Here is a 23,653-nt window from a genome sequence, read left to right as displayed (position 1 = left end):
CTGTGAATATACTAATAAAACTCGTTGAATTTTCCACTTTAAATGGATGAACTCATATGTGAATTCTGTACCTCAATAAATCTGTTACCAAAGAAAGCAGCCAAACAATCACCAAAAAGAGGCCAAAGCAGTAACCCAGGGCGAGATATGGGGAGAGGGGAGGTGGAGGAGGAGGAAGAGGACAGCAGAAGCAGGACGGCGAGGGGCTTGCTCCTCAGGTGTGGGCTCCACTCTGGGGGCCCGGATCCCTGCCAGCCAGCCAGTCCTCTCCTTCAGAGATTAGACCAAACCACACTTTCTCTTTCCAGAGTCTAAATCCAGTACGACTTTCTGCAGTGAGGGAAATGTTCCAATGTGATAAAAGTCCAATGTGATAACCACTCATCACATGTGGCTCCTGAACACTGAAATGGCTGGTACAATGGAGGAACTGAATTTTTAATTTTATTTAATATTAATTCATGTAGATAGCCACATGTGGCTAATGGCTATTGTATTAGACAGAGGAGTTCTAGATTCTTCCAGAGCCTCCCTTCTCTAAACACTTCCTTTCAGAAGGCCCTCAGTCTAGCACTTACTCAGGTTCTGGTTAGTTTTTGTCTCTTGGATCTGCTTCCAAAGAAATTTTAGGCTCCCTGAAGGCAGATTCATGATGCTAATAATAGCAGCTGGGATTTGTTAAGCCTCCTCAGTAACTAGGGCTCTACTTGGCTCTTTGCAGAGAGACCTCATTTATCCTCACCACAAACCTGTGAAACAGGTATTATTTCCAAGGGGAGAAAACAGGTGCCGGAATACCTCACAGGCAATAGTTACAATGGGCAGGAGGGTGGGTTTCCTGCCCCTGAAGCCAGCCTTCCTGCCCCTGAAGCCAGTCTTCCGGCCCTGTGCTTGCAGCTTCCCCAGACATTCTTACCTCCCGCCCCCAGGAGGCCAGCAGGGAGCTGGGCCCAGGGTGGATATTCAACCAGTGCTTGAGAGACTATTTATGGAGCCCAGCTCTTGAGTGGAACATGTGGAGGGCATCGTGCGGCATGACCCCCACCTTGGGGTACAGACTGGTTTTCAACTGTTTATCCTGCATTCCTGAACAACTTCCCTTATAACCATAATAATCAACCTGTTTGCATTATTTTCCCTTTGTCATTTCTGTTCACCGTTCATTCATGGAAGCCCTTGGCTCTCTTTTCTCTCTTCTTTCTTTAAATGATCCCTTTTCCTGGCTTCCCAATGGGTCTCCCTGCTGTCACTCTTCTCCCCTCCCACCTTCCACAGCTCTCTACCACCACCTCCCCTCCATTTCCACAGCAGCCAGAGCATCCACCTCAATCACACTGAGCCACTAGAAACAGCCAGTGGCATCTACAGTGCTTCAACAAAAGCCACATACTCTTCTCCTGCCCCACTTCCTGGCTCACAGGGCCCCAAATGCTCAGCTCTCTGTGTACATCTCCAACCTCACCTTTCATCACTTCCCCTCTCACTGCACACCCTCTGCGGTGTCATTCTATTTCCTCCATGCCGTGCTCTGGCATGCCCCAGAGCCCCAAAACCCTCTTCCCCAGGTCATCACACGCCAGGCTCCTCCTCATCATACAGACCTCAGTTCAAACACCACCTCCTGAGAGGCCACCCCTAAAGCTGCACCCAGACACCCCTGGCCCCAGAGGTTTTTTTAAAGTTTTATTTTATTTGCAGCACTCATCGTGCCGTGAAAATGTTTGTGTATCGTTTATTGCCAGTCTCTCCTGCTGCAGACACACGCAGATGCTCACTAGGATGTAAGCACATGGAGGGAGGGAGGCTTGTCTGTCCTGCCCACCTGGGGGTGTAGTGGGGCACTCAAACAGTATTTGCCAAATGAAAACATGGCATAAAACTCCAGCATCTAGGAGTGTGGGGACCTTCTCAGGTCTCCTAATCCTGACCCAGCCCACACCCCTCACCTGAAAGTACATGAACTTCATGAGCTTGGTGACCTCAGGCTCCAGCACTTCCACTGTCTTCTCATAGATCTCCACTCGGTTGGGCTGCTCATTGCATTTCACCTGTGGGGAGAGCGCACACCTGGTTTGCCCCAGGCAGTCCTGGTTCATACCTGCTGTCTTATCAGCAGGGCCCTTTTTTACTCTTGAATACACCTCATTTAGGATGATAAATGACATGGGCCTGCAGTGAGAGGAGGCAGGCATAGCCCTATCTGTATGGTCTGACAGGGGCACAACCTCTCCAGGGACATTGGCTATAGGAAAGAGACCAGCCGGTTTCAGGGACGGAACCTTCCTCCCCTTCAGTCTGTTCTGTGCCCGATCATGAGCCGAGCACACGTCTGCCCCGATCTGCAAAGTCACCCTTCTTCAGCGTTTCCTGCTCCAGCCCCAGTAAGGTCCCTGCCAGATTCTAAGCAGAGAAAAATGTTATAAGCAGAGAAAATATATTTGTCCAGATGCACCTGTGGCAAAGCCCTTGGCCAAACTCGGGCCCATCAAGAAACTCATTTTCTCTGGGCAGTGGTTCTCTACACATGAGAATCACGTGGCAGCACAGATGTTCTCACAGCATGCATACCCAAGGCTGCCAGCAGGTCGACTGAAGCTGAGGAGCAAGCCAAGGACAAACACAAGGCCATTCTTCACACTGTTGCTTAGAAACTCACAAAATGGTAGCAACAAGATACATATCCACCAGTCAATGATTAAATGGATAAAATAGGATGCATTCATACAGCATCATTATGCAACTGTTGGAAGGAATGGGCTAGATCTATGTGAACTGACATGGAAAGATTGCTACCAAAAACTTGACAGGTGACAAGAGCTTCAGGACAGTAAGTATAATTAATCCCATTTTTGCTAAAGCACAAAACAAAACAGTGTGTATGTTGTGTGTCCCTACACAATACAAGCCCAGGAAATCTGAAAGGGTGCTAACCAAGCTCTTAATAGGTAATTACTCCAGGGGCGAGGACTAGAAGGGAGAGGAACAGTTGCTGCATACTTTGCACACCTGTGGTTTGTTGTTTTGTTACACCGAGACCCACTAATTATATGATGATGATGATGGTAAATAAAGTATCTGTAGCAACAGGAGAAAAAGTCAGTAGTAGAGAATTACATGGAAAAAGTAAGTGGCAGAACAAAATGAGAAAGAACACTTTTGTAAATGGTAAGAATTTATAGAATAATATTCAGAGAAATAGTCATAATATTCAAGGGAAAAGATTCAGACGAACATGCAGCCATGTGCCCACTGTGATTCTGGTTTGGGGGTGGCAGTGAGGGCGTGGGGCTGTGTTGCGTTTTACTTTCACCTTTCTGCAAGGGCTTGGGTGTCATACGGGTGGCATACATAGTGCTTTTGAAATAAAAAATTCAACAAATTTTTTAAGGTATCAGTTGCATGGGAAGCTCTCCAAACGTCTTCAGGGCACTCCCTTGGATAAGAGGCTCTGCTTCACTCCCTGCTCCCTGGAGAAGCTCAGCTCTCTGGTGGGGGTGGAGGGACAGGAGAGCCACCCGGCAAGGACAGTCTCACCTGGGGGATGGCCCGGGAACAGCTGCGCCAGGTGTACAGCATGACTGCATACTCGTGCCCTTCTTCCAGCATTTCATTCTGAAAAGCAAAACCCACTCAGCGAGGAGAAAGTATTCCAGACGCTGGTTCCGGAAGGCTTCTCAACAGCTCTCCAAACCCTTAATGTTCAGTGTGGTCTGTGGACCAACAGCAAGGCCATCACAGGGGAAGCGGCAAGTGGTATTAGAAATGAAGACTCTCAGGCCCCTCCCTGGGCCTATGGAATCAGAATCTGCATTTCAATAAAATTCCCAGGCGACTCACACTCCCAGTGCACAATGAGTTTGAGAAGCACTGGCCTAAATTATCCTCCTCAGAACCCAAGGGCTCTGCAAGCAGATGGATGGCCGCCTTAGAAAGTAGGAGGCAGACCTATCTGTTCCAATATAAATCTGTCCCAGATATGCTGTTGGTGAGAAAATAGCAAGTAACAACACAGCATGTAAACCAGCAGGTTAAACCAAATGAAGAGGAATAATTCTGAGACTGTGTTATTGTGCATTGAAAGGTATTGTGGTGGAATACACACCACGCTATGAAAAGCAGTTTCCCTGTGGGGTTGTATAAACAGGGACTTTCACTTTCCATATCACATAGGACTATAATGTTTGTACTTTTATAAGCACTCATGTTACTATTTCACAAGCAGGAAAATGATTAAGATCAATTTTTTAAAATAGTACAGAACAGATGGCAAAACCAACAACAGCTTGAAGAATCAATCCGAGAAATACAGTGATGACTCACCTCACCTAGTAAGTGTTACCGCGGAAAGAGCCCTAATCTCAGGGTCCAAATAGCTGGGCTTCAACCCCAGATCATCATCATTTCTTAGCCCTTTGGCATTCAGGAAATCACTTAACCTATAATTCTTAATTTAGTCATCTGTTTAAAAGTGATGACAGTAACAACCCCTGAGAATATTATGAGAATTAAACAGAACACACACACACACACCACATGCTAATTAATCTGTAAAGGGAGTTAAGAGTATTATGAGGAAAAAGATAGCTTGGCAGTTTCTCAAAATTTAAACACAGTTATCATATGACCAGCAATTCCACTCCCAGGTGTATATCCAAGAGAAGTGCTAACACATGTCCACACAGAAACTTGCATGCTTGTTTACAGCAGTATTGTTCTAATAGTCAGAAAGTGGAAAAAAAAAACCAAATGTCCATCAACTGATAAGCAGATAAACACAATGTGGTAAAGCCACCCCATGGAATAGTATTCACCTATAAAAAAGAATGGCATACTCATACAACATGGATGAACTTTGAAAACATTATGTTCAGTGAAAGATTCCAGACCCAAAAGGCCACATTTTATATGATCCAATTAGATGAAATGTTCAGAATAGACAAATCCATAGAAGCAGAAAGTAAACCAGCATTTGTCAGGTGGTGGGTAGAGAGAGGAACTGGGTTTGAGGTTTCTTTTTGGTGATGGAAATTAGATAATGGTGATAGTTGTTTAACATTGAGAATATATTTTTAAATTTTGGAATCATACACTTTACATGGTGAATTTTGTTAAATGAAGTATATCCCAAAAAATATAATAAAAAAGAGTATTACTAGACCATCTCTTTTATAAATGTATTGATATAAAAATGAACCCTTACTGATTATTTTTTTATTCTATACAACTATTTCATAAATCGTAGTACAATATCCTAACACAAGATTGGATTTAATGTGGAGTTTATTAATTTTTATAGTTTTGTTTACAGCAGTAAATGTCACTGACTCACACCTTTCAATTCTTAATTTAGAGAACTTTGTAAATCAGTAACATGCTGTTCTTGAGACCAGAGAGAACCAAGATCAAGTCTGCGAGTCTCCTGCTGCCGTAGCTTCAGAACACATGTCAGAAAAGGGAAGTGACAGTAACATAGCGAATGTGTGTCTACTTATTAGTGCCGAATTGCCCACTAGTAGGCATGAGTATTCCAAGTCATTCATTCAGATGACTGACCCCACTTGTGAATGACTGAAGCTACGAGCTTCCTCAAGTAAATAATGTGTTATTCTAAAGCCACTTTCATTTTTTGGAGAAAAATTTTACTTCGGTCAAGAGACAAAATCCCACACAGACAGTAGTCTACAGCATGTAAGACAAGGCAGGATCTATCACATGTCAACCAAAAAAGCTGTGGAAGCTCAGGGAAGTAAACAGTGGGGATTCAGCTGTGCTCTAAAGGTGAGTAGGACTTGCAAAGCTGGACAATAGAGGGCATGTGTGCCCCAGGCATTGAGGGGATGTGCCGGGCTGAGAATGGGTTCAGAGAGTGGGGTCTGACTGAGGCAGGTGTTCCTGGCACAGCCGAGCATATGGCCCTGTGCAATGCCACCCAGGGCACCTCCCATGCCACCAGGGTTGTGGAGACTCACCATGCTGGAGTGCACCGTAGCCTGCTCAATGTACCTTGCGATGCCCGTGACAAATGCATTCCTGTCCTCAAAGTTCGTGTCAAAGTTAGCCTGTAGGAATTTAAGGACAGGAACAATTATTGGTTGGAAAACAGGTCCAAGGTGGCTGGGCATCCAGGAAATAAATCTCTGCCAACATATGCCACAAGTTCTTGGAAACCTTTGTCCACATCATCCTCTCACCTTCCCCCAGGGATCCCACTCTGAGTCACAATGGGCAGAAGCCGGCTACAGACAGGGACGCATCTGCTCAGTAGTAAATGCTAAAGGTGTACAAGCCTCAATAGCTGTTAAAAGGTAAGATGTGCACTGCTTTCACCCAGCAGTTGCAAAAATACTCACCTGAGGATACAGATACAGATTTACAAGCCATAACTATGGCTTTTGTGATGGGAAAAACTGGAAACCACCTAACTATCCATTAACAGGAAAACACTACATTAAATAATAGTATATCTGTACAATGTACTTATAAGTACTACTATATGATGGCTAAAAATAATGTGGTAGCAGTATAGTACTGTCATGGAAAAGAAACACATAATAAATTTTAAGCTAAGAAAGCCAAATCATAGAACAATATATATATAGAGAGAGTAATTCACTTTGGGTAATATATATTTATTTTTGTGTATATTTATAAAATATATCTTATCTATATATTTTATAAGTATATGTTTTATTATCATATATATGGTAAAAAGGTATGTGTGTCTAGACATGGTTACAGGGAAATTTTTGCTATACCCTTCTGTATTGCTTGTAATAAAACAGACACTTAAATAATTAAAAATTTAATCTGGGTTAGAAAAATATACCTAAACTAAGTTTATGAGGTAAACATTCAGGCATGTGCTTAATCAATCTAACCATTAAATGAAATTAAAAATATATTATGCATTTATATTTAGTCTCATTTAGCAGTCCAAGAACTTTAAAAAGGTCAAATACAACTAGAAATTCCAAATTAACCTATCTTTCTTAACGTGGCCAACTTGCCCGGCACACCCAGACGAGGGGCTGTTGGCAAGGCTGATCTGGCTGCGCTGATGCTTGCCCACCACGCCCTGGGGGGAGTCAGGGCTTTGAGCAAGGTGATCCTAGTTTATCGCAAGTTCACCTCTCTTAGGCAAAAGCAAGGGACTGTGACCAGCTTTCCTGAGCCATTAGCTGCTCTGGGGAGTGGAAAACTCTTTGCACATACATGAAGGAAAAGTAATTACCCAGGCAGGCTCTTGGGGTTTCTAAATTGCTATGTTTAATTCATGAGGTCAGAGCTGCCAAAACCTTGGTTGATACCATAGCAAGAACAGGGAAGGTATCTGGGGTCAGAGCAGATGAACAAGCCTTCTCTGGGGAAGAGAAACAGCCCTGGTGTACTTGTACTAGCTTATCTACTCCTTACACTCAGCTCAACAGTGCACAAGGGACTCCATCAGATTGTGGCCTTTCACCTTTCAGATGCAGGTACCCCCCTTCCCTCTGCCTTCAGGGCAAACCCTCCTAGGAGGTCCCCAGAGCTTCAGAAGCCCCCAAGGCTCTAGGGGAATTACCTGGTACATGATGGAGGAAGGGGGAGGCTCGATGCACGGCTGCTGGTCGGGGAGGGGCAGCTCCTCCAGCAGGTCCACATTGGATAGGGCATCTTCCAGGGTGACGTGGGCGGCCATGGCTGCAGGTTCTGTATTCCGCACCTAGGGAAAGGAAGAGAAGCATTTCAGGGGTCTGCAGACACCACTCCAATCTCACCCAGTCCAGGCTCCTTCCAGAGAATAGACGGAATTAACATGCATTGTAACCACCTGCACCTGATATTTGAGAATCTCTTACAGTTTGCTTTTTGATGTATATTGTCTCAGCTAAGCTTCACCACAACCCTCTGTGATTATCATGGTAGGTGGTGTTTTATCCACATAACTACTGAAGGAAGACGGCTCAGAGAGGTCATGTGAAGTCCATGCAACCAGTGACGACGGGCCAAGGGCCTCAGATGATGCCTGATGCTAGGACACAGGCCACGGTCACCTCCCAGTCTTTGTTCTTCAGGTGGATATTTATCAGTTCTTCTCTTAAATTATTGCACAGCACAAATATCCATGATCAAGACAGCCAAGATTATCAACCTGAAACCAAAGCCTAGGCTTTATGACTAATTAAATTGGGATTAAAAGAATTGACTCCAGCATAATTAATCTTATTAACAAAAAGAGAATAAAAATATTTGCAATTGTCTTCCTTGGGTTGGCTATATTTTATAAAACACACCAAACAAATCAGCCCTAAATGGACATTTTTGTGTCTGGACCCTGGTAGAGTGCAGTGGCTTGGATGAGAACTTTGCCAGGCAGTGAAGATGAAGACGATCTGAACAACACAGGCACCCAAATCAAGCTACTTACTATTTTAAGAACTCAGCACCCAGCAAACAGAATACTCATTTTTTAAGCACATATGAAACACTGATAAAAAATTACCATGATTTAGGTCATAAAACAGGTTCTCATAAATTCTCCCAAATATGACCTCCTACAGGTCACATTTACTGATTATGTAGTACAATAAAATTAGAAATCAAGGATGCAAATTATAGCCAACCCCCCCATACCTAAGAAAATTTGTCAAAACATACTTCAAGGTTTTTCATAGCTAAAAAAGTATTCAAATAGAAATGATAAAATATTTAGAACTAAGAGAAGATGAATGTTATAAATGCATTTAGTAGAAAATAGGTGAAACTTACTGGCTCTAATTTCCCACTTAAAAATCTAAAGAAAAAATAGAAATCAACCCAAAGAAATGAGAATTCATGGATTCTAATTACAAAAAGCAGAAATAAATGAAGCAAACAAACACAGCAAAGCAGAACAAAGAGTAGACTAGGTGAACAAAAATCTTAAAAGACAGTTTTATAAAAATACTACTACTACTACTAAGCTCACCCTTGAGCACATTTGAATAAGGAAACAAAGAGAAGGCCCACTGCCCTGAAAGCTGGAGCGCCCCTCACTCCCCGTCCCAGACCCAGGGAGGTGTGAGACAGGTTCAAGGGCTGGAGTTTCTCTCACTCATCAGGATGTGTTGCCAGAGGCCAGGGCAGAAAAGGGCCGCTGACAGGAATAGTGGGTCTGGCAGCCGCAAAGGCCTGAAACAGCGGCAGAGCTACCCAACGGTGAGCTGCCCTAAACTAGCATCTCCTTTAGGCCCGTGGCTGGAAGGGCCGATGGGGCGGAGCAGCGGAGGGTGCTTCACACTTCACAGAGTTCTCTGCACACCTTCCTGCTGCGCTCTGGCAGCAGCGAAGGTCACGTATAGTGAGTACACAGGGAGCTCCGAAGGGACTTCCGCCTCTGTCCCTGGCAGGTGCCTGGCTTCACGGGGGTCGTTTCTCTCCACACCTATGCTGCTTCCTCTTCTCTCCCCTGAACGGAAAATGTGGCATCCAGTTCTACAGCAAAACCATTTGCCAATCCACAAAAAAGACTGTCTTCTTTCTTAATGAATATTAAGTTCATTTTACAGGAGGGGCTAATGATCTACAACCACCAAAGTCCTAAGAGTTCCCTTTATAAATTCAAATAATAATAATGATAATAACAATGAAACAAATATTTCTTTAGCCTTTACTCTGTGTCAGACACTCTGCCAAGCACTCAACTATTTTAATTTTACATCACCCCTATAAAGGTAGGTGCTCTGCTTATTTCCATTTTACAAATGAGCAAACAGAAGTTAAGAATTTAAGTAATTTTGCAAGGCCAAGTGCTAGTAAGTGTGGAGTCAGGACTGGAACCCAGGTCTCTCCAGCCCCAGAGTCTGTACTTCCTCCCAAGTGCTCAGACTCACACTGCGAGACCACGCATAGTGGCTGGAGGGCTAGCCCAGGCTGGGCTCCGGGCGAGGTCTTTTCAAACACGGTGCATTAGTGGTCCTTCGTCCTGCTTGTGCCAAAGAATCACACACACAGCTTCTTTTTTTTTTTTTTATTAAGGTATTATTGATATACACTCTTATGAAGGTTTCACATGAAAAAACAGTGTGGTTACTATATTTACCCATATTATCAAGTCCCCACCCATACTCCATTGCAGTCACTGTCCATCAGTGTAGTAAGATACCACAGATTCACTATTTGCCTTCTCTGTGCTACACTGTCTTCCCCGTGACCCTTCACACCAGGCACACACACAGCTTCTTAATAATAAAAGGTCTGGATTCCATCCACAGTACCTGGAAGACTGCATTTAAAAAAAATCACTACACCTCATTTATAACAAGACAAATCCAGATTAAAATTACATGGAGATGCCATTTCTCATGATAGATTGGCAAAAAAGCCATATGTTGAACAACACATACTTGTTGGAAAGACTACAGAGAAACAGGTCCTCTCAAACACTGTTCGTGGGGATGTGAAATGCCACAACCCCTATGGAAGGAAATCTGGCAATATCGAATAAACTCCTATAAGCATTTTATCCTGTGACCAGCAATGCCACTTGTAGGAATCTAGCCAAAGACACAGTGACGAAAATGCAAGAAGATATTTAATTTGTGTGCAAGGCTCTTCACTTCAGCACTACCTGTAATAGCAAAAGACTGGAAATTGCAAATGTCTAATCAGCAGAGGACCATCTGAATAAACCATAGTGCAGCTATACAGTTTTTTACTATGAAAAACTGGGCAGCAATAAAAAGCAATGAGGGAGGGTGGGGCGGAAGATGGCGGCGTGAGTAGAGCAGCGGAAATCTCCTCCGAAAACAACATATATCTATGAAAATATAACAAAGACAACCCTTCCTAGAATAAAGACCAGAGGACACAGGACAATATCCAGACCACATCCACACCTGAGAGAACCCAGCGCCTCGCGAAGGGGGTAAGATACAAGCCCCGGCCCCGCGGGAGCCGAGCGCCCCTCCCCCCAGCTCCCGGTGGGAGAAGAGCAGGCAGAGCGGGAGGGAGACGGAGCCCAGGGCTGCCGAACACCCAGCCCCAGCCATCCGGGCCAGAGTGCAGGGCGCTCGATACTAGAAAACAGGGCAGCAAGAACAGTGAGCAGGCACTGGAGGCTGGGCGACAGAGGACATAAGAAAAGCGCGCGACCATTTTTTTTTTTTTGCTTTTTTGCTGCTTTGTTTTGGCGAGCGCTGTTTGGAAGTCTTAAAGGGACAGGGACCCCAATATTAGGGAAACAGGGCAGAAAGACCGGTGAGCAGAGGCCTGAGGCTGGCACCGGAGAATAAAGAAAAACGAACGACCACCTTTTTTTTTTTAATTAAAAAATTTTTTTTTTTTTAATTAAAAAAATTTTTTTTCTTGTTTTTTTTTGTGGTCGTTGTTTTGTTTTGGCGGGTGCTTTTTGGAAGTCTTAAAGGGGCAGGGCGGGCCACTTAATCCAGAGGTAGGGAATCCGGGACCTCTGGGCACCCTAACCCCTGGGCTGCAGGGAGCAGGGAGGCCCCTTACGGAGATAAATAGCCTCCCAGCAGCTCCTGCTCCAACGCGACTCCACCATTTTGGAGTAGCTGCCTGAGCCAGGCCACGCCCACAGCAACAGCGGAGATTAACTCCACAGCAGCCGGGCAGGAAGCAGAAACCCTGTCTGCGCGCAGCTGCGCAGCACAAGCCACTAGAGGCCGCTGTTCTCCCAGGAGAGGAGGGCCACAAACCAACAAGAAAGGAAGTCCTTCCAGCCGTCACTCGTCCCAGTTCTGCAGACTATTCCTATCACCATGAAAAGGCAAAGCTACAGGCAGACAAAGATCACAGAGACAACACCAGAGAAGGAGACAGACCTAACCAGTCTTCCTGACAAAGAATTCAAAATAAGAATCATAAACATGCTGACAGAGATGCAGAGAAACACGCAAGAAAAATGGGATGAAGTCCGGAAAGAGATCACAGATGCCAGAAAGGAGATCGCAGAAATGAAACAAACTCTGGAAGGGTTTATAAGCAGAATGGATAGAATGCAAGAGGCCATTGATGGAATTGAAATCAGAGAACAGGAACGCATGGAAGCTGACATAGAGAGAGACAAAAGGATCTCCAGGAATGAAACAATATTAAGAGAACTGTGTGACCAATCTAAAAGGAGCAATATCCGTATTATAGGGGTCCCAGAAGAAGAAGAGAGAGGCAAAGAGATGGAAAGTATCTTAGAAGAAATAATTGCTGAAAACTTCCCCACACTGGGGGAGGAAGTAATCAAACAGACCACGGAAATACACAGAACCCCCAACAGAAAGGATCCAAGAAGGGCAACACCAAGACACATAATAATTAAAATGGCAAAGATCAAGGACAAGGAAAGAGTGTTAAAGGCAGCTAGAGAGAAAAAGGTCACCTATAAAGGGAAACCCATCAGGCTAACGTCAGATTTCTCAACAGAAACCCTACAGGCCAGAAGAGAATGGCATGATATATTTAATACAATGAAACAGAAGGGCCTTGAACCAAGGATACTGTATCCAGCACGACTATCATTCAAATATGACGGTGGGATTAAACAATTCCCAGACAAACAAAAGCTGAGGGAATTTGCTTTCCACAAACCACCTCTACAGAACATCTTACAGGGACTGCTCTAGATGGGAGCACTCCTAGAAAGAGCACAGCACAAAACACCCAACATATGAAGAATCGAGGAGGAGGAACAAGAAGGGAGAGAAGAAAAGAATCTCCAGACAGTGTATATAACAGCTCAATAAGCGAGCTAAGTTAGGCAGTAAGATACTAAAGAGGCTAACCTTGAACCTTTGGTAACCACGAATTTAAAGCCTGCAATGGCAATAAGTACATATCTTTCAATAGTCACCCTAAATGTTAATGGGTTGAATGCACCAATCAAAAGACACAGAGTAACAGAATGGATAAAAAAGCAAGACCCATCTATATGCTGCTTACAAGAAACTCACCTCAAACCCAAAGACATGTACAGACTAAAAGTCAAGGGATGGAAAAACATATTTCAAGCAAACAACAGTGAGAAGAAAGCAGGGGTTGCAGTACTAATATCAGACAAAATAGACTTCAAAACAAAGAAAGTAACAAGAGATAAAGAAGGACACTACATAATGATAAAGGGCTCAGTCAAACAAGAGGATATAACCATTCTAAATATATATGCACCCAACACAGGAGCACCAGCATATGTGAAACAAATACTAACAGAACTAAAGGGGGATATAGACTGCAATGCATTCATTCTAGGAGACTTCAACACACCACTCACCCCAAAGGATAGATCCACTGGGCAGAAAATAAGTAAGGACACGGAAGCACTGAACAACACAGTAGAGCAGATGGACCTAATAGACATCTATAGAACTCTACATCCAAAAGCAGCGGGATATACATTCTTCTCAAGTGCACATGGAACATTCTCCAGAATAGACCACATACTAGGCCACAAAAAGAGCCTCAGAAAATTCCAAAAGATTGAAATCCTACCAACCAACTTTTCAGACCACAAAGGCATAAAACTAGAAATAAACTGTACAAAGAAAGCAAAGAGGCTCATGAACACATGGAGGCTTAACAACACGCTCCTAAATAATCAATGGATCAATGACCAAATCAAAATGGAGATCCAGCAATATATGGAAACAAATGACAACAACAACACTAAGCCCCAACTTCTGTGGGACACAGCAAAAGCAGTCTTAAGAGGAAAGTATATAGCAATCCAAGCATATTTAAAAAAGGAAGAGCAATCCCAAATAAATGGTCTAATGTCACAATTATCGAAATTGGAAAAAGAAGAACAGATGAGGCCTAAGGTCAGCAGAAGGAGGGACATAATAAAGATCAGAGAAGAAATAAATAAAATTAAGAAGAATAAAACAATAGCAAAAATCAATGAAACCAAGAGCTGGTTCTTCGAGAAAATAAACAAAATAGATAAGCCTCTAGCCAGACTTATTAAGAAGAAAAGAGAGTCAACACAAATCAACAGTATCAGAAACGAGAAAGGAAAAATCACGACGGACCCCACGGAAATGCAAAGAATTATTGGAGAATACTATGAAAACCTATATGCTAACAAGCTGGGAAACCTAGGAGAAATGGACAACTTCCTAGAAAAATATAACCTTCCAAGATTGACCCAGGAAGAAACAGAAAATCTAAACAGACCAATTACCAGCAACGAAATTGAAGAGGTAATCAAAAAACTACCAAAGAACAAAACCCCCGGGCCAGATGGATTTACCTCGGAATTTTATCAGACATACAGGGAAGACATAATACCCATTCTCCTTAAAGTCTTCCAAAAAATAGAGGAGGAGGGGATACTCCCAAACTCATTCTATGAAGCTAACATCACCCTAATACCAAAACCAGGCAAAGACCCCACCAAAAAAGAAAACTACAGACCAATATCCCTGATGAACGTAGATGCAAAAATACTCAACAAAATATTAGCAAACCGAATTCAAAAATACATCAAAAGGATCATACACCATGACCAAGTGGGATTCATTCCAGGGATGCAAGGATGGTACAACATTCGAAAGTCCATCAACATCATCCACCACATCAACAAAAAGAAAGACAAAAACCACATGATCATCTCCATAGATGCTGAAAAAGCATTTGACAAAGTTCAACATCCATTCATGTTAAAAACTCTGAGCAAAATGGGAATAGAGGGCAAGTACCTCAACATAATAAAGGCCATCTATGATAAACCCACAGCCAACATTATATTGAACAGCGAGAAGCTGAAAGCATTTCCTCTGAGATCGGGAACTAGACAGGGATGCCCACTCTCTCCACTGTTATTTAACATAGTACTGGAGGTCCTAGCCACGGCAATCAGACAAAATAAAGAAATACAAGGAATCCAGATTGGTAAAGAAGAAGTTAAACTGTCACTATTTGCAGATGACATGATACTGTACATAAAAAACCCTAAAGACTCCACCCCAAAACTACTAGAACTGATATCGGAATACAGCAAAGTTGCAGGATACAAAATCAACACACAGAAATCTGTGGCTTTCCTATATACTAACAATGAACCAACAGAGAGAGAAATCAGGAAAACAACTCCATTCACAATTGCATCAAAAAAAATAAAATACCTAGGAATAAACCTAACCAAAGAAGTGAAAGACTTATACTCTGAAAACTACAAGTCACTCTTAAGAGAAATTAAAGGGGACACTAACAGATGGAAACTCATCCCATGCTCGTGGCTAGGAAGAATTAATATCGTTAAAATGGCCATCCTGCCCAAAGCAATATACAGATTTGATGCAATCCCTATGAAACTACCAGCAACATTCTTCAATGAACTGGAACAAATAATTCAAAAATTCATATGGAAACACCAAAGACCCCGAATAGCCAAAGCAATCCTGAGAAAGAAGAATAAAGTAGGGGGGATCTCACTCCCCAACTTCAAGCTCTACTATAAAGCCATAGTAATCAAGATAATTTGGTACTGGCACAAGAACAGAGCCACAGACCAATGGAACAGACTAGAGAATCCAGACATTAACCCAGACATATATGGTCAATTAATATTTGATAAAGGAGCCATGGACATACAATGGCGAAATGACAGTCTCTCCAACAGGTGGTGCTGGCAAAACTGGACAGCTACATGTAGGAGAATGAAACTGGACCATCGTCTAACCCCATATACAAAAGTAAACTCAAAATGGATCAAATACCTGAATGTAAGCCATGAAACCATTAAACTCCTGGAAGAAAACATAGGCGAAAACCTCTTAGACACAAACATGAGTGACCTCTTCTTGAACATATCTCCCCGGGCAAGGAAAACAACAGCAAAAATGAGTAAGTGGGACTATATTAAGCTGAAAAGCTTCTGTACAGCAAAAGACACCATCAATAGAACAAGAAGGATCCCTACAGTATGGGAGAATATATTTGAAAATGACACATCCGATAAAGGCTTGACGTCCAGAATATATAAGGAGCTCTCACGCCTCAACAAACAAAAAACAAATAACCCAATTAAAAAATGGGCAGAGGAACTGAACAGACAGTTCTCCAAAAAAGAAATACAGATGGCCAACAGACACATGAAAAGATGCTCCACATCGCTAATTATCAGAGAAAAGCAAATTAAAACTACAATGAGGTATCACCTCACACCAGTAAGGATGGCTGCCATCCAAAAGACAAACAACAACAAATGTTGGCGAGGCTGTGGAGAAAGGGGAACCCTCCTACACTGCTGGTGGGAATGTAAGTTAGTTCAACCATTGTGGAAAGCAGTATGGAGGTACATCAAAATGCTCAAAACAGACTTACCATTTGACCCAGGAATTCCACTCCTAGGAATTTACCCTAAGAATGCAGCAATCAAGTTTGAGAAAGACAGATGCACCCCTATGTTTATTGCAGCACTATTTACAATAGCCAAGAATTGGAAGCAACCTAAATGTCCATCAATAGATGAATGGATAAAGAAGATGTGGTACATATACACAATGGAATACTACTCAGCTATAAGAAAAGGGCAAATCCAATCATTTGCAGCAACATGGATGGAGCTGGAGGGTATTATGCTCAGTGAAACAAGCCAAGCGGAGAAAGAGAAATACCAAATGATTTCACTTATCTGTGGAATATAAGAACAAAGGAAAAACTGAAGGAACAAAACAGCAGCAGAATCACAGAACTCAAGAATGGACTAACAGGTACCAAAGGGAAAGGGACTGGGGAGGATGGGTGGGTAGGGAGGGATAAGGGGGGGAGAAGTAGGGGGGTATTAAGATTAACATGCATGGGGGGTAGGAGAAAAGGGAGGGCTGTACAACACAGAGAAGGCAAGTAGTGATTCTACAACATTTTGCTATGCTGATGGACAGTGACTGTAAAGGGGTTTATAGGGGAGACCTGGTATAGGGGAGAGCCTAGTAAACATAATATTCGTCATGTAAGTGTAGATTAGTGATAGCAAAAAAAAAAAAAAAAAAAAAAAGGGCAGTTCCTGTGTGGTAACCTCCAACGAGTTCTACACAAGGGTATAAAGGGCATATAAAAGTGTAGGCAAAGGGTCTGTTTGTGTTTATACAGAGGATCAAAGCCTAATTGGGCTACCCCGAAAATGAACTAAGATACGATATGAAAAAGAACTTCCAACATCTGCACCCTCTGGAAGACTCATGCCAGAAGATGATCATCAAAAAACCCCAACAAAGATCCACGCACTGCTACAGCTGTAGATGCACTCATCCCACCAGTTCCTGGACTTGCCATGGGAATGAGGAAGGAGATATCTAAGCTGGCCTGTGCATACAGTAAAACAACAAAATTGGACTGGATCTATACTGTTGGAACTCAACCAAGAATTTGGAGAAGTGCAAATTGTAGCGCTCCAAAGTCTTACAACTACAAACTATTTATTGTTAAAAGAACATATGGCATGTGAACAGTCCCCAGGAATGGGTTGTTTTAATTTGTCTGATTTCTCTCAGACTGTTCAAGTTCATTTGGACAATATCCACCATATCATAGATAAGTTTTCACAAATGCCTAAGGTGCCTAACTGGTTTTCTTGGTTTCACTGCAGATGGCTGGTAATTACAGATATGCTTTGGTTATGTAACTATACTCCTATTATGTTAATGTGTGTGTGCAATTTAAGTAGTAGCTTAAAACCTATACATGCTGAAGTTACTCTACAAGAAGATATATCAAAGAAATAATCAATCTTCCCATGTTTTCTTCCGCCTGCTACTTCTATAGCTTTTCTTCTTCCTTCCTAATTACAACCCTTAAATAGAATTCGTGCCTCATATCAAATTTACCGAGTATCATAATTCTTCCAAGTGGTAAAGATACCTCAAGACAAATGCTGGGCATAGAAGCCACAGGGCATAAGTATGCAAAGAAGTAAAAAGCTAACTTTTTCAAACAATAAGGCTTCTCTCTCACTTACCAACTTCACATTTCCCTGTATGGCCCCGGAAGATGACTGGTTAGCCAGAGACGGGTAAGATTCCTCAAGGGAGGAACAACCTAAGACAGGCACAGTCGCAGGGGGGCCATCAGGTGAGAAATTGGGGATCAACAGAGGTGAGGCTTAGAACCTCACCCCCCCGTTCTGAGAGAAATCTTCTGCATACGTGGATGTTTTATTGCCCTTGTCTAGCTTGGATTAACACATAGTCTACAGGCACACACCTGATCATCTACATGTGCTCTCTTACAACACTAAACTATGTTTTCTACCTTTATCTTGTATCTACCTACCACTTCAGCATTTTATTAAAAATAATAATAATAAAGAGAGAAATGTGGTATCCACATATAAATCAAGTATAAAAACCAAATGAGTATTCATATTTGAACTGACTGTTTAGAGTTCATAATGCATGAGCAAAACCGAAAGTTTCTGTGATGACTGCCCTTGTACTGTTCACTATGTAACTTATTCATTATGTAAGAATTTGTTCTACATGTAAAAACTTGTTTGTTATGCCTCAGAAGATTGGAGACTGACAAAAATTAGGCTTGGGGTGGAATAATGATTGTGCATTGAGCATTGACTCCCCTATACAGAATTTTATTGTCGTTAACAACCATTTGATCAATAAATATGAGAGATGCCCTCACAAAAAAAAAAAAAAAAAGGACAGACTTCCAATGGTAAAATAAATTAGTAACCGGGATGTAATATATAGCATAAGGAATATAGTCAAGATATTGTAACAGCCTGGTAGGGTGATAGCTGGAACCTAGAATTATGTATATAAATGTTCTACCACTGTGTTGTACACTTGAAACTCATGTAATGTAATACTGTGTGTCAACTACCCTTCAATAAAAAATAATTATTAAAAAAAAAAAAAAAAGCAATGAGGAATCTTTCTACATTTGCAACTATGGGGTGATCTCCATATGCTGTGTATAGTATGCTCTCATCTGTCTAAGGGTGATGCACATACATGCACACTTCTTATATTAAAAAACAAATAATGGAAGGATTAGCCATATAATTTAAAAAATTGGCTACCTATGGAGAAGGGGGAAAAGCAGGGAGTATGGTTAAGGGGGTAGGGATAGAAGCCAGAATTCTTTGACTATATCTTGTGTTGTATAGCCTGAACTTTGAAATCACATAATTTACATAATTATAAAATAAAATTTAAATTTAAACAGCAACTCCCTAAACAATAAGTAATATTAAACAAATGAATGCATATGTGTATTAGTTGTTGGTATAACTACAGAAGGAACCTAGTCCCAGTGATTTTAAAATTTGGAAATCTGGTCCTACATGCCTGGTGGGACATACTCTAAAAACAACAAAAAGAGTTGCAAGAAAATCTCTCAAGCTTTTTTCCTAATTATACTGGTGCACTGTTGTGGTGAGAATGTTTGAATGCGATGCAAGGTAAAAAAAATTAGTGATTTTGGAATGCTCTAATTCTTTTCATTCCTGGTGATGAGAACTGGTATTCCTGACATGGGAGAAAGGAGGTACAGGACCACATAAAAACTTAATCCTGAATGTGGATTTCAGATATCAGTAGAAACTCATAGTGTGTTTTAACTTAAAAGATAAATATATGTATACACACATACACGTGTTTGTATGTATATGTGTGTTTATTTCTCAACTCTGTCAACTGAAAAGATCAAGAAACAATAACCAGCCCATAGGCAGCAAGCCTGCTGGTGCCCAGGCCAGGTATGCACACACCATGGACTCTGCTGAAAGGGTCAGTGCTCCTTGAAGAAAGAGCTGAGCCCAGGTTTGGAACAGAAAACGTATTAGAATGGTCTAGAACAGCATGTTTAGGAAGGAAGCAGCTATCTACCTATGACTGGGTCATAGCCAAGGGACCCAGGAGCCAACCTGAGGCAGCTTCCACTGGCCCAAGATGGGGCGATGTGAACGCTGATGGCAAAACTTAATGGACTTGAAGCAATATCAAATATGTTTAAATCCATGAGATCATAAAGACACCCAACAAAAACTTGGTTTTATTACTGCTGGAGGATACAAATTTTATGTTGAAAATCAGTAAATGAAAGAAAAGAAGCAAAAGTTGAACCTGCCTTTACTGTGCACTGGGGAACCAGACTGGGTAGAAGAACAGGGTGTTTCTCTCCATAGAATTATTTTTCAGGAATACTGACAATTAAAATGTCCCTATTTTCCAACCGATAATGAACAAATGGATGTAGGCCCTGATCAACTGCTGCTAACATCACTAAAAGAAAGTCGGTTGGACATCACACAACTCCTGATGGAAAAACACACCATCACCTTTTGAAGAATGTCAGACCCTAAGTAAAACACTTGAATTGGATGAAGCCTTTGATACCAATTCACAGGAAACAGAGGACAGAAGAAAACAGTAAAGTACACCACAGTGATATATAATTAGTAAAATACAATCTATGGGAAACTCTGCTGGACAAATGACTCAACACCTTCAACAAATAAATGGCATCAGGAAAAAAAGATAGAGGAGGAAGCTATAGATGATGAGAGACTTCACGCAGACTAGGGCAATGTGTCAGCTTTATTCTGGTCCTATTTCAAACAAACCACCATAATAAAATGACAATATTTGTGAAAATTAGAAAACTTAATAGTAACCGCATATTTGAATACTAAGGAAATATTATTTTTTAGATATGATGATTATGTTGAGGTTTTGTTTTAAGAGTCCTTATCTTCTAGAAATAGCTACTAAAATATGAATAAAATGATGCAGGGATTTGCTTCCAAATACTAGATGGGGATAAAGTGAGTAACAGATGAAAGAAAATTGGCCATGAGTTAATAAATGTTAATGCTGTGTGATGCTTACATAGAAGTGTATTATATTTCTCTCTATCCAGTATTATATGTTTCAAATTTTCCATAAAACCCCCCAGCTCAGTGTAGACATTACCAGTTCTTAACTACCTTCCTTCCTTCATCTTTCCTGAGTTCTACTTGCCATGATCTTTGCCTTCTCCTTTCTTCTATAACCTGAGTTTCTTCTGAATTTCAGACTTCAAAATAACTCATTTACCAGAATAACCCCTATGGTTTTTCCCTTTAACACAATAAAACCCCTGTACTTTCCTTGGAGAGAATCAATAAAGGAACAGCCTACAAAGCCAATAAATTAGGAATCTTTATTTCCATTAAGGCAACCTTTCTTTTCTCCTTGTAAATACAGCTTCTCTAATGGATACCTGTGTGTGTTTTGTAGATCATTCACTGCCTAAAGGAGAAGGAGATCAGACATTTTTAACCCAAGTGCTGTAAATCACTGCCAACTCCACATCAATCAGAAAGAAAAAAACATTCTGGAAATTTTAACAGAGGTATTTGATGAAAATAAGTACTTCCTCTCCTGCCCAAGCATCCTGCCTGCTATGCAATCTCCCAAATGAGAATAATTCTTTATGTCTTTTAAGTCTATGAACATGTGGCCATTTTGAAGCTTTGGAAGAGAGATGAGTAAAATATTTAAAAGTTACCAGTGTTCAGGGAGCAAAATTTACCAGAAACAACTGCAACCTCTCAGCGTGGGGCTTTCATGGAAGATTTAAACTCAGTGTCTTCCTAAAAAACTCAAACTTAGTGGCCTGGTTTCACAGAGAAGTAATAACATTGGGCTCACAGGCAATTTGCTTCTGAGAAGGGTTTTAGGAGACCACTGGCTGAGATGACTGACAGATCCGAGCAAGAGCGGGTGGGTCCCACCAATGTAGGGTGGGTGCTGGGAGGGCTTGGCTTTGGGAATGCACCCACACCCTAAACCCTGCTACTATATAAGCAAAAGATTTGCACTGTCATTTTCTGTTTGACTTTTTGGAAGGCAAATGAAAAAAAGTAAGGTATTTCTCCTTAAAGTGGAATACCAAGCTAAGTATAGTGGTTAAGCTTGAGCTATGGGTTCAAATCTATTATCTGCGACTTACTAGCTATATAACCATCCTGCATGCTACTTAACCCCCCTGAGCTGCAGTTTCCCTAACTGCAAAAGGACAATTAACAATTAATGAATAATAGTCCCTCCCTTAGTGATTTATCCTAAGGGCTAATACAATGCTATGGCACACAGAATGCTTACGCAGGTAGCAAGCACAGAACAAGCACCAGGGGAATGTTAGTTAAGTCAGGTGGCCTCTTTTTGAAGTGAATGGATGAATTAAACATTGCAACAATTCTCCTACAGAAAAGGAAGGCATTATTATCATTATACTAATATTTCAACTCTTTAGATCTTTCATATTGATCTTTCTCCTCAATCACAACTATCCTGCAGGCTCAAGAGGGCAGGTGTTATTTTTGCTGTTTTCTAAGGAGGACAGGGTGTTACTGAGAAGAGAAAACTTTCATCTAAGGTCACATGGGTGGCTAGCAGCTGAGCTAAACCAGAAAGGGGATATCTTGACTCCCAGTTCTCTGCTCTTTCTTCTAGACCACACCTACTTTTGTACTTTTTGGAAAGGTACAAAGCATTTTACTCCCCACTCCCCCCCTCCAGTCTGACTGCCTTTCCCTTCCTCCATTAGAACAAGACTCTGCCAGGCTAGAAAGATTAGGTAACTGTCACCATTGGGTGCCATGAATATCAAGGGGCTGGGAAAGATTTTCCCTGTCTATAAATCTCTCCAGCTAGAAAGCCACTAAAAGAAAGAAATAAAAATAAATCTAAAAATATATATACATGTATATTTATATATGTAAAATGTAAGTAAACATGTAAATAAATATATAAATATTTAAAAAATCAATAAAAGGGAGGTGTCGACTGTCCCTCTTTAAAAATGTTTTTGAGTAGCATTTGACTGAGCAAGGAAAAAGCCAAAGAAGGAATCTGGAGATAGCCTGCTTATCCATCATGGGTGTGAGTTGGGTGTGTTCAGAGATTGTTTGCTGTGACAGCACATGGCTCCACAGGTCGTTGTATTCCCCCTACAGCTGAGACCCTTTCACACATCAGAGTCAGCTTCTGCACAGGCAGGAGGGCGAAGCAGGCACACAGTCACTTGTGTCATCTCACAGGACTTCCATAAATTGCACCGAAAGGAACCATAGCTGGGACTGAGCAAGCTGGGAGTGAGGAGTTTTACAGAGATGTTCCACTTATCGGTGGTCAGACCTTGTGGCTTCACACCCTACAGTAGCCACTTGGCATCACCTTTAGGGCCTTACCCATGCCGATCTATAAAATAAAACTGCAGGTTAGGAGCAGGCCTGAAGCTGAGAGCGGCACAAGATGGAGAGAAGACCCATGCAGGCATAGGGGTCTGAGCCACGGCGTGCAGGAATAAGAACTCTGCACGTTTTGATAGCCTGCAGTGGTATCACAATATCATGGTGTACAACAGAACTCAATACGCTGCAGAATGACCCCACAGCTGGATGAGACCTAGGGAGCTGGTTACCTCCTCAAGAGGCCTCTCTGACACCCCACCACCACCTGAACCCACCTCTCCTCTGGTACTCACGGAACCCAGTGAGCACCTTCTTTCATGGCATCTATAATACTGTGTTATACAACTCATCATGTTTTCTCTCCTGCCCTAAATGACAAGTTCCAAGGGCAGGAACTCCATCTAATCCACACCCAGCTCCTAGCACAGTGGTAAGCACACATTTGTAGCTAAACAGATTTGTTCAATGAATGGATGACCAGGGAGCCCA

General features: G+C 41.9%; 1 protein-coding gene across 1 annotated transcript in view; it reads right to left on the bottom strand.

Moving 5' to 3' along the window:
* The window catches only part of CYFIP2 (cytoplasmic FMR1 interacting protein 2), a 127,888-nt gene that overhangs the window by 93,826 nt on the left and 10,409 nt on the right, over positions 1-23,653 (bottom strand). The window contains exons 2-5 of the mRNA XM_036913222.2: positions 7,562-7,702; positions 5,970-6,059; positions 3,535-3,612; positions 1,947-2,048 (exon numbers count right to left, since the gene is read on the bottom strand). Coding sequence (XP_036769117.1) covers positions 1,947-2,048; positions 3,535-3,612; positions 5,970-6,059; positions 7,562-7,678 — 387 coding nt within the window. The 5' untranslated portion in view covers positions 7,679-7,702. The remainder of the gene's footprint in view (positions 1-1,946; positions 2,049-3,534; positions 3,613-5,969; positions 6,060-7,561; positions 7,703-23,653) is intronic.

This window comes from Manis pentadactyla, chromosome 2 (genome assembly GCF_030020395.1).
Source record: "Manis pentadactyla isolate mManPen7 chromosome 2, mManPen7.hap1, whole genome shotgun sequence".
Classification (NCBI taxonomy): Eukaryota; Metazoa; Chordata; class Mammalia; order Pholidota; family Manidae; genus Manis; species Manis pentadactyla.
Note: the sequence above shows the minus strand (reverse complement) of the source record. Positions and strands in the feature narration are given on the sequence as shown.